At 41.6% G+C, this 14,014-nt stretch overlaps 1 protein-coding gene across 2 annotated transcripts in view; it reads left to right on the top strand.

Moving 5' to 3' along the window:
- The window catches only part of med13a (mediator complex subunit 13a), a 78,224-nt gene that overhangs the window by 25,526 nt on the left and 38,684 nt on the right, over window positions 1-14,014 (top strand). For both annotated transcript variants that reach the window (XM_019895273.1, XM_019895272.1), the window contains one exon: window positions 7,604-7,772. In XM_019895273.1, the coding sequence (XP_019750832.1) occupies window positions 7,604-7,772 (169 nt within the window). The remainder of the gene's footprint in view (window positions 1-7,603; window positions 7,773-14,014) is intronic.

Raw genomic sequence — 14,014 nt, 5'->3', positions numbered from 1 at the left:
ATCCCACCAGAAAACCAGTTCGCAAAATACAGTCGTGTAACAGTCGTTTTATTCCTAAAAAGTATATTTGATATTGCGTTAAGCTACAGAAATATTCTAAACGCTGTGCTCAAAGCAAGGAAGATGAAAAACACGTACTTAACCATTCAATTTAAATGGGTTGCATTCTCACGCTGTCGCGCCTGCATGTTAGCATACAGGTATTTTGTTGATCTATTTTCCATTTTTCTTTTTAAAACTATTTCCTTTTGTTACCCTTTGTACTGAAAAAACTCTCACATGGGGGGCTTATGGATAGAGAATTATTTATAGTCTATTATTCAGTCCTAGGAAGCTTTTCTTATGTGCCACAATGTTTGGCTAAATTGTCAACGCATTATGATGAAGTCACACGACTGGAATTAGTCAGCTAAAAGTTATACGCTGTAACTTAACAGGAACAAAGCAACCCCTGGCAAACAGCCTTTGTGACGAGTGTAATTCATTTGGATGAGCTATAGTACGGACTATACGTAGTTTATCGCAACAGCTGCTACCATCATTGAAGTGGATTCTAAATGTGGATGACTATTCATCATAATACAAATAACGTACAGAGGGAGTACAGTCAAACCTCGGTTTTCGAACGTCTCTGTTATCGACCAAATTCGATTTCGACCAGAAACTTCAGGATTTTTCCGCCTCGGATTACGACCGAAAAGTTTTCGACCAAACCGAGCAAACCCGAATACGCCACTCCACTCCTCTCGGCTTCCTTACACGAGGAAGTGATGCTTCCTCGTGTAACGTTCATTGTGAGCAGACGTGTTTGTTGGGATTCACGCAAATCGGACTGTTTTTTTTTTGTTATTTATGCAGTGTATTAGCCCCTAATCATGGGCTAGTAAAATAGTTTCGGATTTCGAACAAATTGCTTTTCGAACAACCTTCTGGAACGCATTATGGTCGAAAACCGAGGTATGACTGTATTTAAAATTCAACTGTTGCCTGAAAAAATGTTCCTGCGTAAAAGTTACACAGATCCACTATTCTGCATGAACTAGCAGATGAATAAGACAGGTAAAAAAAAAAAAAGAAATTAAAGAGGAATGTGGAAGAGGTATGTGGATGACTACTTTTACAACGCATAAATGGGTGTCATGTCATAAACATTGGCAACAGTGATTTACTGGGCTCTTGTCATAACGTCTGACACGTTTCACCATTTTTTACAAATGACTCATAAACAAAAAAATGTGAAAAGGATTCCGCTAATATTTACTGCTTTTGCTTGGGGCATCCTTTGAACAAAGTTTTCAGCGGCTGGTTTTTGCAGCATACCCGACCGAAACACTTCCAAATGATTGACTGAACTTCTGTAAAGGCACTCCTCTCCCTGTCACCATATCGGCAGTGTGCTGTAAACAGTGCGCGTAAAGCTGGGACGTGCTTTCAATAAAAGAAGACAAGGGGGGAAAAAACATTTTTGGTGATATTTGAAATTGATTAATCGATTCATCTCTCAGCCCTAGCTGGGGGATCAATTTTCTAGGGCTACTTTCCCGCTCGTAAACCACCCTCTGCTTTTCCCTTTTTTCTTTTTGCTGCACCTCCTTCTCTCTGTTGCTCTCCGATGGATCTTTTTTTGATTGGCATAGTGCTGGGAGTCGGCGATGCGTTGCGTGCTGGCCCATGGGTGCAGTCTCTTCCCTCTCTAGCTCTCTGTCCCTGTTGTCTGCTCAGGAAATATTCATTAATTAGTAATGGAGACTTCGTAGAGCAGTGCCGGTTCTTTCTCTCCCTTTGCAGATACGGAGGAAATAGAGGAGAGGAGAAACCTTGTGGCCAGGCTTGATAAAATCGCCACGAACACGGTCGATCACAAAGCATTATTAATCTTGCTGTTTAATGACTGCTGCGGCTAAGTGAATATACATAGATGAACAAATGCGTAAGGATGCTGGATTTAGACCACCTCTTAATAATTCCACAAGCTTTTTTTCACATTCCTTAACTGATGTATGTGCATCATTTTGTGACGGACTCAAGAATTTTCGTTGACTCGATTGTCAATGCTGCTCAATGTATCAAGCGAAGTTGTGCTTTGTGTGTCCTTGCATGCGGTACAATAGGTGGCGTTGTACTGAACAGAGCTGCTATGCATCCGCTTAAGAGCTTTTAGAAAGGTCACCTCATCGAGGCCTGCGACACGGGAGGCAGCAACATAATAGTGCCCCAACCATCAGCTGGGCCAATTAATCTTTGTCTCAATGAGGCCACTTATCTTTCGGAACACAAAATGCCATCAAAAAGCCAGCAAAAGGTTTTGGCCTCAGCTACTAATACAGTCAAATTAATGAACATTTTCAATGCTGCATGTACATTTAATACTGCCGCGATGTTTATCATCAAAACAACAAAAAAATCATGATTAAATGAAGACACGCTTTGATGTGGATCTGAATATAGGCTTCAGATAGTAATTTATTTTTTCATAGCACCGTTCACCACCCTGAATTGTCACTTCCCCCCATCCACCAAGAAATAGCATGCTAGCTAACACATAGCTGGATGCACAAACCCAAATTCAAAGGTCTCTGGACTGCTTTAACTATTTCTAAAAAAGTAGTCTAGCCTCGGTGGAGGTGTATAACAAACTTAGTAGGCTTCTAGTTATTTGTGATCATGGTGTTGTCAACACAACAATTGTTTTGGTGACCCAAGACTTTTGTGTAGGACTGGATATATCTAAAATGTTTAGCAATGTTTAAAATTGTTGAATGTTTTGTTCAAGTGCTCCAAAGTGTTTATTTTATTTTTTTAATTTCCTCAAAAGTATTCAAATTAGTGTCTTTGTAATTGTTTTAAATTAATACCAAAAAAAAAATATTGAAGCATTTTAGCTGTCAGTTATTATTATTATTCATCTGCTTTTTACTTTTTTACACTTTTGCCATAGTATTGTTTCAGTCTCAGTATTGAAGTAAATATTTTGATATTGTGAGAACAAAGAGGCTAGTCTTGGAATTTGTTTTTTTTTTGGGGTGTGTGTGGGGGGGGGGGGGGGGGGGGGGGAGAACATGCAAATTACAGGCCCAGAAGTAATCCTTCGGTGCCTACTGAAATGAGGTCTTGAGAGATATACAGTGTGTCACGCAGCATCACACAGCTCGACCTGCTCTGGCCAGACCGAACGCGACTTGAACTATTCTCCCAACTTGATTACATATAAATCAAAATCAATACATTTTGCGGAGAAAGCTGCAAATCCGTGCCAAGCGACACGAATGACGTTTGATGTGATGCGAGCACATTCAATTAAATTGGAAAATTTGAACTGTAAGACGCAGGTCGCGTCGTGACAGCCAATCGGACTTACTAAGTGACACACACACACACACACACACACACACACACACACACACACACACACACACACACACACGATGTCCTTTGCCTGAGCCAAAAAGGAGCTGGCTTGTTGAGTGGTGAGTGAGGAAGTTGGCAAATCTTTAGGAACTGTATGCATTGACTTGTTAACAACTGTTGCCCTGTGAACCAAGGTTGCAAACGCATTTAGCATCAGGTGTTTATCGCAACTGCCAGCCACCTGAGTCACGACCGATGTTCATACAATTTTTATTTTTTTCTGTCAGAGGAGAAGGAGGAACACCCTCCTCTTGTTTGGTATAGCACGGTGCGAGTGAAGCAGCTATGTTAGCATTCCGCGATCCAACTGCCGCGACATACACGAGATGAATCGTTGTTTCACTCGGTTTAAACGTAGCATAAATATCTTGGCTGCGATTGGGTGGCAACAAGTTCAGGTTGTACCCCGCTTGCTGCCCGAAGACAACTGGGGTACGCTCCAGCATGCTCGCGACCCTCTTGAGGATAAGCGGATTAGCAAATGGATGGATTGATAGATAAAGATCTTGGCGATTTAAAGGCACCTCCGCCTCCTGCAATTTTGGTTTCATTTTGAATTGTCTGGCCTGAGTCTCATTTAGCTTCAGAGGTTTCCCTGTTGTCGGCAGTGTCTTTTTTGGAGTGTTGCATCAAGCACAAATATGTGTTTAAGAATTGTTGATATAAGCCAGGCAGTTTTTATTTATTTATTTTTTGAACTGCTGTGACTGAAAAGGGCCATGTGACGTGGAGGAGGTCTAGTGCGGATGTGATCATGGAAGCAGTAAATGGCATTAAATTTAGGGAAACTGACACTTTTGAATAAGAGCCACTATTAAAAGGGAGTAGAAGAGGTTCCACAAGCTCAGTCAAAATGTAGAATCTGGTTTGCTTTAGAATGGTGCCTTGCAGCTTTTCCTCAGTTACAGCTTTCAAACCTTATCAGTCTCATTGATCTATCACACCGACATCGGAGTATTGCCTAAAAGCTTATATTTCTTTCCGCCTTGTCCTTTTTCTTCATTGCCTGTCAGCCCCTTGAGTGGGGGGAGGGGGGTGCTATCTTTTCTTGTTGACTTTTTGCCCTCTTTGCCTGCAAGGTATCTGGTCAAACCAGCTGCTAAATCACTCAAAGCAAAGTCATTTTTAATGTATAATCGATCACATGTTCATTTTCCTTTTGAATTAGTTTTTTTTTTTCTAGAGTTGGGATTCTCTTGCCAAAACAGGTGGCAATACATCATAAATCTACGAAATTGAGGAAACAACTCTAACATATGTACAAATATATTGTGTAATGATACACAATCATTTTCAGACCCCTTAGAACTCAGGAGAGCCACCAGTGGCTCTTAAATCGCTTCACTTTGTACTTTAAATTACAAAATCATCATCAACTGAGGCTGACATTATGCTGCTCCGTTTTTTGTTCTTTCTACCTGCATTGTAATTTAACAATCAATTATTGTAATATATTAATGTACTGTGAATTGTGATTGTGGATTGTGCGTCTAAGAATCAATTTTGTCGCCCAGCCCAACTGTTTTGTTTTCTCTCTGTTGCTTTCTGCATTCCTGCTCGTATCCCTGGAGTTGTCTGTGAGCCTGATAAATGAATGTTGCCATCAAATTCAATGGGCATGTCACCCTCCTTACTTGGCAGTTTACCTGAGGTTGTTGTACTGTTCTCATATTTAAAATTTTGGTGGTGTTTATTTTTTTCTCAAGAGCTGTCAAAATTATGCTCATAAAATTGTCAACGATCCGAGCTGGTTGACACAGGTAAAGGTGTATATTTTCAACAATCCATCCATCCATTTTCTGATCCGCTTATCCTCACAAGGGTCGCTGGAGCCTATCCCAGCCGTCTTTGGGGGACACCCTGAACCGGTTGCCAGCCAATCGCAGGGTACACACAGACGAACAACCACCCACGCTCACACTCACACCTAGGGACAATTTGGAGTGTTCAATCAGCCTTCCATGCATGTTTTTGGAATGTGGGAGGAAATCGGAGGACCCGGAGAAAACCCACGCAGGCCCCGGGGGGACCTGCAAACTCCACACAGGGAGGCCGGAGCTGGAATTGAACCTGGTACCTCTGCACTGTGAGGTCGACGCGCTAACCACTGGACTACCGGGCCGCCTATTTACAACAATGACATTTAAAATGTTTTACCTACGGATACATTACAGCAGCGAGCTGCAGTTTAGGTTAATAATTCAGGACATTTTGATTCATGTGACTTAGGCTTCCTTTGTGCGCACGAAGCTGGCTTGGAAGAGTGGGTCACGGTGCTCATGCAGAGACAGCTTTCTCGGATGCTCATGTTTGTTGGAGACTTGACTCAAAGGACAGCAAATCCTGTCAGATTTGAGCAATGGCTTATCCAGCAGCCAAGTCAGTGCGGGCTGTTTGTCCTTGTGATGTGGTTCTGGCGATATGTATTCATTCTCAACACAATGGAAGCTCTCATACTCTCTCATCTGTTTATTATTATTGTTATTATTTTTTGCTCGGTGTAATTCTGATTGAAGCACTCAATCAAATTACGGTACGCTCTTTGCAGGTACTCGTCATGCCATAAATATGTTGCTTGTCATGCTACTGTTTGTACCTTGCAGATGTATTTATTTATTTGTGGTTTCTGATTTGATACATTCCAGTGTCCCCCGTGAAACATGCCGACACAAGGGCAGATTTTGGTGAAATGGAACCAAATGACTTGAAATCACATCCACATTTTTATTTTCTACTTCATTGCTTACCTGCAGTGGTATAACCCTTTCAGGGACAGCGGTTACTACAGTGGACAGCTTATCATGTTATCAGGTTACAGGGTGCATGAAAGGTGTACTAGAACCATGAGTAATGCAGTGCACATCTGCATTCAGGGCACAGCATTTGGTACACCCCTCTGCATAAGTTAAACTAAGCTTCATGTGGTACCTTGTTCAAAATAAAGACTCAAACTTCCGTAGTGTACAAATCACAGTGGAAGCATCCTGCATGGACATCAGCGATGCAAAACCTAACCAATGTGCAGTAATGCATTTGATAGCTGTAAAATGTAACTTTACTCTCAAAATACCTGCATTGAAATTATGCGCCTGTGTGATCGTTTGAGAATCACAATGCATTGCTTCCAACCTCACCTTTCATAAGTCAGAATGAATTTTCTGCGATTGTGCGTCTATGAACTGAGCAAAAGTGTTTTACCTTGATCTTACCCCTTTTTTACAAAGAACTGTAACCTAATTCCAGTGCTTGGCTTTTGGATTTGTCGAAGCCTCATGTGATTTGAAAAATATGCCATGCTATCAAGTACATTGGCTGCATAACGGCCGTCTCAAATTTTCTGTTTCTCATCCGTGATGCCTTTTTTTTCTTCGGGCAGTGTGTTTTACGTCATTATCTTGCTACATTGAGATTAAGACTGAGCTTCGGTGAGCGCCTCGAACACTCTCCTCTTCATTTTGCCGTCCTGTTCTGTTGCTACGTACTGTAGTTATATCATTGAGCTGCACAATGCATCAGGCTCAGTGATGCATAATGTACACAATATCCCCAGAAGTTTCAGACCGTAAGGAAACAAACTGTTATCCTCTCCAGTGAGAACAATAAAAGCAGGGAGCAGCAGGTGTCTCCTCGAGCCGTCTTTCTGTCTGTCACAGTGAGCACACCGCTTACATTTTCATGGCGTGCTCAATATGGCTTTCAGATGTCACTTGAGACGCGGCTAACTGCTTTGCATTTTCAAGAAACTGTCTGGGTGTCCGGTCTCAAGTGTATGGCCCTTTGGAAAAGTTGTGGCGCTCTCATCGGATGGCCCCTGAACAACCATTTCAAGGTTCTCGTACTGTTAATATATCTGTCCAAAACCCCGTCTTGTCTTTAACGTAATGCAAGTGAAATAAGAATTTCGTGTTGCTTTGAAATGTCACCATACCACTGAATTTTTAATCCTCCTCCGATGAATGCCTGTATGCTTCAATTTTTATGTCACTGATTTAATTAATGTGCAGCTACGAAAAGGAACGTGGTATCTGCTCCTCATTGCTGCTGTAACATGATGTAATGGCAAAATAAGTTTTACGCAGTCACAATATGAACCTCATTTACTCTTAAATACCTTTTGATGTTTTTTTTTTTTTTTTAATGGTCCTAAAAATTGTCAAAGTGAATCCCTCCACCTTTTTGTTTCTCTCCCCTCCAGCTGAGGATGACGGACTCTGGGAGAACGGTCTTTCCTACGAGTGCCGCACGCTGCTGTTCAAAGCCATCCGCAACCTGCTGGAGCGCTGCCTCATGAATCGCAGTTTTGTGCGCATCGGCAAGTGGTTTGTCAAGCCTTACGAGAAGGATGAGAAGCCCATAAACAAGAGGTTGGTGTCAGCGTGCTGCGCTTTTGATTCTTTTGGATTTGTTTTTGATTGTTGGGCTGCGATGTGGGCCGATGCAGCTCAGTGGCTTGTACAAGGCTTTCGATGACACAAGGTGAACAGTTTTATTGCCTTTGTATAAGGTTAAGCTGCAGAGTACACGCTTGGCTTGAGTGTAAGCATACAATGATCTTTTATTTCAATGCTACAAATCTATATGGTCAATTTTTTAACCCTTTGAAGGGACAGCAATCACTACAGTGGACAGCTTATCATGTTATCAGGTTACAGGGGGCATGAAAGAGTAAAATAAGCTTCTGTCATTACCTCGCAGGCTTTGCATTTGTCAGCACCAGTGGTGGTCTGCCTAGGGTCTGAAGTTCCCCCGACCCGTTTAACAGTTCTTGGGCAATAGCTTGAAGTTCCAAAAGTTAAAGTTACAGCATTGCCACGTTTGATTTCACTGACCACAGCTAAAAGCAACATGGCACAACTGCACAGTATGACCACTAATTCAATTCAAATCTTTACCTCCTATGTGTTGGCAGAAAGTAGTACAAGTGAAGTAATAGGATAAAAAAAAAAGACCAGCTTATTATGAACTTCAGACATTGGCTTAAATTCATTCTATTATGAGCTTTAACAACTTGTTAAAATGATGACAGCACCAGTATTATTTTTTTTTCATTGTCTACCAGTGCTTTAGCGGGTACACATGACAGACAATGAGACACGTTTTGGAGAAGGGAAAAAAAAAGTCTTTGAAAAAGGTCCTATCGTGCACTGCTGATGGGAAACAGTTGTACAGGTTGGTGAGGGCAGCTCTTTAACTTGCTACACCACCGGTCACCTCAATCAAGTGTTCAAGGAGCTTTTTGATTCCCTTTTTTTTTTTTAAATTAGATGTGCTCACCTGCCACCTCTTGTGTTGATTTTTCATCGTTTTTTTTTTTTTTTTTCATTGTTTGTTTTTTGTTTGTGACTGCAAGGTTCCAATTCACATTGGCGTTTGCATGTGTCAATATGTAACTAGTTTTGCAGCTGTTGTTGCCAGATCTCCCAGTCGAGTGACCATGGGGGCCACGCCGCATCATTATCTTTTTTGCACGCCGACATGTGTCTCTTTTGGTTTTCCTCTGCTGACAGCGTGTCACGGTTTTCCGCACGGTGAGCTTAATCAGCACGAGATGAAATAATGGGTAAAATGATGCAAAGTAGAACTAGCGGCGACATTCATGACTTGTTTAGCTCGCTTACATTATGCCGCAAAGAGAGACTAGCCGAGAGGAAAAAATGAGTGCTTTCCTTTTTCCCTTGATTGTGGATCTCTCTCTGCCTCTCTCTCTCTCTTTCTCTCTCTCTTTCACTCCCTCCCACCCCTCCCTCCCTCTCCACCCCCTTATGCTGTCTCAGAACAGACTGGACAGGTTATAAATAGTGGTGCAACCACCCTGAATTTTACTTGTTGTCAGGGATGTTCTGATTCCTTTTATGTGTTTCGGACACACTGGAATTTTAACGGACACGACGCCTTCTTTTGGTGTTTTGCTTGAAAACTCTGTCTCGATCAGATCCTGACTATGATGTGTCTTCAAATGCCGGCCCAATTGGTAGTTAACTATTTAATGTTTGCGGCTTTGAATCTATTTCATGTACCTTTCCCTACTTTGGAAAATAAAAATAGATTTAAGATTAGGGTTGGGCTGCTCATTTGCCATCTGCTGATGGAAAACGCTGAAAAGACCCCCAACCCCACGCCTCCCCGTTAATCATCCAAAGTCTCCAGTTGGTGGCGGCTAGAGCCAGCTGACAGTGTTCATAACCTCAACCCTAGCCCTCAGCCTGTGTTGAAATGCTTACATCATCCCCATCCCTGCACCAGCCTCCTTTATCTTTTTGTGTACTGAATACTAAGTCATATACACTTAAGTACTGTTGGACGCATTAAATATTATGAAGAGGTTAATATCATGAAATGGTGTGCGCATATTGTTTTATCTTTTGCCATTGTTTGCCCAAAAAACAACCAAAAACCAACAGTATATGTTTACAAGTGAGAGTCATTCTTTGTCTGGTGTGCAACGTCTCCAAGTAGTGCAACAAGGTTGTTCCGGTGAAGCTGTGAGCCACACTGGCTTTGGAAAACAGCAGGAGAGAAAAAAAGAGGGACAAGCCGGAAAGCGATGGAGAGAGGGAACGGACAAGGGAGAGCTCATCTTGGTTGTCATGGCAGCAGAGAAATACACCCTGGGATCGCGTGTTTCCAAGGTGAAGCGGGATGCTTGCGCTCCATTGGCCAGAGTCGACTTGTCAACTTGCTCCTAATTGGCCGCGCTTGCGAAAACTAGTACGACGTTCCATCCAGTCGGCTTTGATGTCTCAATTTTGATCAGGACAAAGGGATATCATTTCTCCTGCTCAAATATGTGCCGTGTGGTTCAAAGCAGCAGTTACAAGATGTGCTCCAGCAGCGCTGCAATAAGAAGAGCGATACATTTCATCTCTGTTGCATTTGGACAAATGTCTTCTTTTCATTTCATTGAAATCATGTTCCTATGAATGAGAACAAACATTCAAGCACATGGCACACGTGTTCCTGTCATGTGTCCGAGAACATTCTTTTGGCATTGTTGTGTCCGGCGTCGGTCGGTAGAAGTGTGTGTCTGCGTGTGTGTCCCAGTGCACCGCGGAAGCGGCAGGCAGCACTCTTGTTAAGTAGGACAGTGCGGGATAAAGGGCCATTGCCTCCAGTCTGGGGCTAAAGCGCTAAATTTATCCCCTCCATGTTCCGAGCACAAGACAAACACACAGGGAGACGGGCATACAAGCATGTGTGTGTGTCAACAACCTGCATGCGATCTCCAAAGAGAAGCCGACGCGGGCAAGGAATAATGTGCTTCGAAACAATCACAACACATGTAGACATCCACGAAGGGGGTAAAATATCCTTTACCCCTGGCTATTTTCTTGTAATTTATTCGTCTTTCCAGCAACAGGACCATATGTCTTGCTGCTCTGGTTATATACAGCATGGGTCTTTTGTCTAAAATACACTATGTCTAATATTTCATGTACATACCAGCGTTCCTCCAGGGGCTTACTCATCCTGAAAATACTTTAACCCTTTCATGCAGCAAATATGTTAACTTGATAAGATGATAAGCTGCCCACTGTAGTGACCGCTGTGCCTGAAAGAGTTAATTACAATGCGGTGTTTTCAATGTCACGATCGTGATTGTTAAAGGTGATTTCGGTAAAAAAAAAAAATCTGTCTTTGGACCACTTGTCATTGCAATGACTTATACGTGAACATAGTTTTTGAGTTTTTGTGTGCAGAGCAAGTATTTAATCCCGGAACATAGGGGTGTAACGATACATCTATTTATTCAATATGTTTGCCCTGCGATCCAGCAACATCGATCAGCACCGGACTTTACTCAACTCAACTCAGCTGTATTTACAAGTTATTGAATGATAAAATCAATATAATTAATGAAATAATTTCGATCATTAAAAAAAAAACAAAAAAAAAACAATATATCGTTTTGTGTCGACTCGTTAGGCCTTATATCAATCCGAATCGTATCAGTCAAAAAAAACGCATCATGCCCCAGGTCAATTGACATGGACCATTTCTTTCAATTCTGCATTGTTATTAATATAACAGTGAACACTGCATACTTCGTAATATTTTGTTATTTATTTGCAATTTTAATATCTTAGCATCTTTGTAATATTCATATTTTATTTTAGTTTCTGTACGAAAGCATCGTTTTTGTCAACCCCCCGTTTCTTTGCTACATGCATGAGTCATTGCTAACCTCAAAGCAAATGTTAAGCTCCAAAATATAAATTAATGTAGACATCTGAGGGGAATCAGTTAATACATTCTCAAGTATTCAGCTGTTGCTGTTCGCAGTAGGAGTTTGGTTAGCAAGGACCCAATTTAGCATGCACGTCCTTACATTGCCTCTGTGTGCTCTCAGTTCCTCTCTCCTTGCCTCCCACCTTCACATTGCTATAAAATGCTGTCGTTTCTCCTCGTTTGGACTATGTGACAAGAGGCCACGGCCGAGATCAAGCGAAGGTCTGAAGAAGTTCCGTTTTTTTCCTCCCTCGTTTTCCAAAAGTTGTATGTAGCGTTGAAACCAGAATTTGACAATTCCTATATTAAACGGTAGATAACTTTAAGTGCCAGTCCAAGCTCTAAATTCTGATAAATACAAGTCGCACCTGAGTATACATCGCACGACCAGCCTATCTATGCAAAAAAAAAAAAGTGCCACTCATAGTCCAAAGAATAAAGTCATTGTTTTGAAATGACACTCTGTACTTTTATATTATCACATTAGCCCTTTGAAATCAACAGGTCACCAAGAAGGTTTTTATTATGTGGGTGAATTCACAAGAGACACTTTGGATGCTGCAGGCCTTTGCTTTGAAAAAGTTAAGTGGGGCATTAATCCACCATCTGATTTTGGCCGAATGAGTTCAATTTTCCAGATTTTCCCGTCATATATTTTTTTAATGTCGCTTTTTGTGTTTTTATCAATCTCTGCATCCTTTTGTTATTATTCACCTGCCCTCTGTTCTCACACTATGTGTTATAATATTACGGAAATATATATGATTTCCCTCTTCTTCAACAGTTCCACACTATTTTTCTTTGCTTTTGTTTCAGCCGATCATATTTATATAAAAACATAGGCTATTGATTAGCTTTTCAATTTGTAATTTGTGAGGGATTTTACACAGTATACCCACCGCGGGAATACATTTATTTTTGGATACATTGATTTATAGTTTTAATGTAGGAAATTGCATCTGCATGAGAGAAAAGATGATTGCAAACACATTGGCTGCTGAGTTATTTGACAATGTTAATTACAAATAAAAAAAAAAAGATTTGTTCCACATGAACGTCAAAGTGAGGTCATTCACAAAAGTGTGTGTGTGTGTGTGTGTGTGTGTGTGTGTGTGTGTGTGTGTTTGCCTCTTTCTGGGTGTGATGAGAGCATTCTGGAATCTGACATGCTGTTGGGGTTATGTCGGCCTTACCGCTCTTTTTGTATTCGTGTGCGGGTATGATGTTCTCCAAGAGGATTGCATTCCTCCTGTTTTCATAGACCCTTCTGCCTTCCAGCTTTAATCTGACATGTGTAAAGAGGCTCTCCTGCATTTGTGGCTGAGGGAAATCAATTCCGAGTAATCAAATTTTGCGTGTGTATGTGTGTGAAAACTTGCTGGCCTTAAGAAGTTCAGCTTCTTGCTGTTTTTTTTCCCCCCCCCCGCAACCGGTCTCTTGTGTAAACAGCGAGTAAAGGTAGAAGCAGGCAAGTCTCTTGTGGCTCTGTGTGTCTTGGGTTTGTGCTATGTTGGCAGCGCAGTGTTTCCCAGTGGTCAGGTGGCTTGACAGGAGGGGAGGTTATATCGTCTTGTTCAAGGCTCTATATAACTTTGTCGTAGTATTTATTTTTGCATTGTGTTGCAGCGAGTCCAAATTTAGATTTAAGTTGCGAGCAGCAGATGAAACTTGGTGAGGTGCCCCGGTCAGAAAACGTGATGAGAGTATCCGGCGTTGGAAGGAAATCTGAGCATTATTGCAGCTATACATTTCTGCCAGCAGGGGGTCACCTATGAATCTCTACAGGTCGCGACCTTCATTCTTCATAAAACTATGGCGTTTAGAACTAGAGTTTCATATTTTGGCAAGTTATCAACCTTCGCTGTTATGCTCTGCCCACGTGTTTTTAGAACGTTCACTATTTGCCGTTAGCTGGCCGTGCAGCATACATGGTTCAAATTTGGTAGCCGTTTGTGAGAAATCTTTGACAAGGTAGATTTGGAATGACCTCAGTCTTTTTCTGGGAACGGGCTTTGGAGGATTTTATTTTTTTATTTATTTATTTTTTTGGGGGGGTGCATTCACGATAGAATGATTCAATGTGAAACTGACTTAGACTAACTTTGGGATTTCGGAGAACAACGGTTATAATTCTTGGGGGTCATGTTTGGATCCCGACATGGCGTACATTGTCAACAGGAGAAAGTTTTTGTTCGAAGGGAAACCCATCAAATTGTGGTTAATTTAACCCTTTCATGCACCCTGTTAACTGATAACATGATAAGCTGTCCACTGTAGTAACCACCGTCCCTGAAAGGGTTAATTAACGAACAATCACAGCAAAGAAAGCAATTTCGGAGGGCGAATAACTTGCTGTAGTTTTTTTTTTTTTTACACTCTT

The sequence above is a fragment of the Hippocampus comes genome, unplaced genomic scaffold (assembly GCF_001891065.2).
Source record: "Hippocampus comes isolate QL1 unplaced genomic scaffold, H_comes_QL1_v1.1 scaffold177, whole genome shotgun sequence".
Classification (NCBI taxonomy): Eukaryota; Metazoa; Chordata; class Actinopteri; order Syngnathiformes; family Syngnathidae; genus Hippocampus; species Hippocampus comes.
Note: the sequence above shows the minus strand (reverse complement) of the source record. Positions and strands in the feature narration are given on the sequence as shown.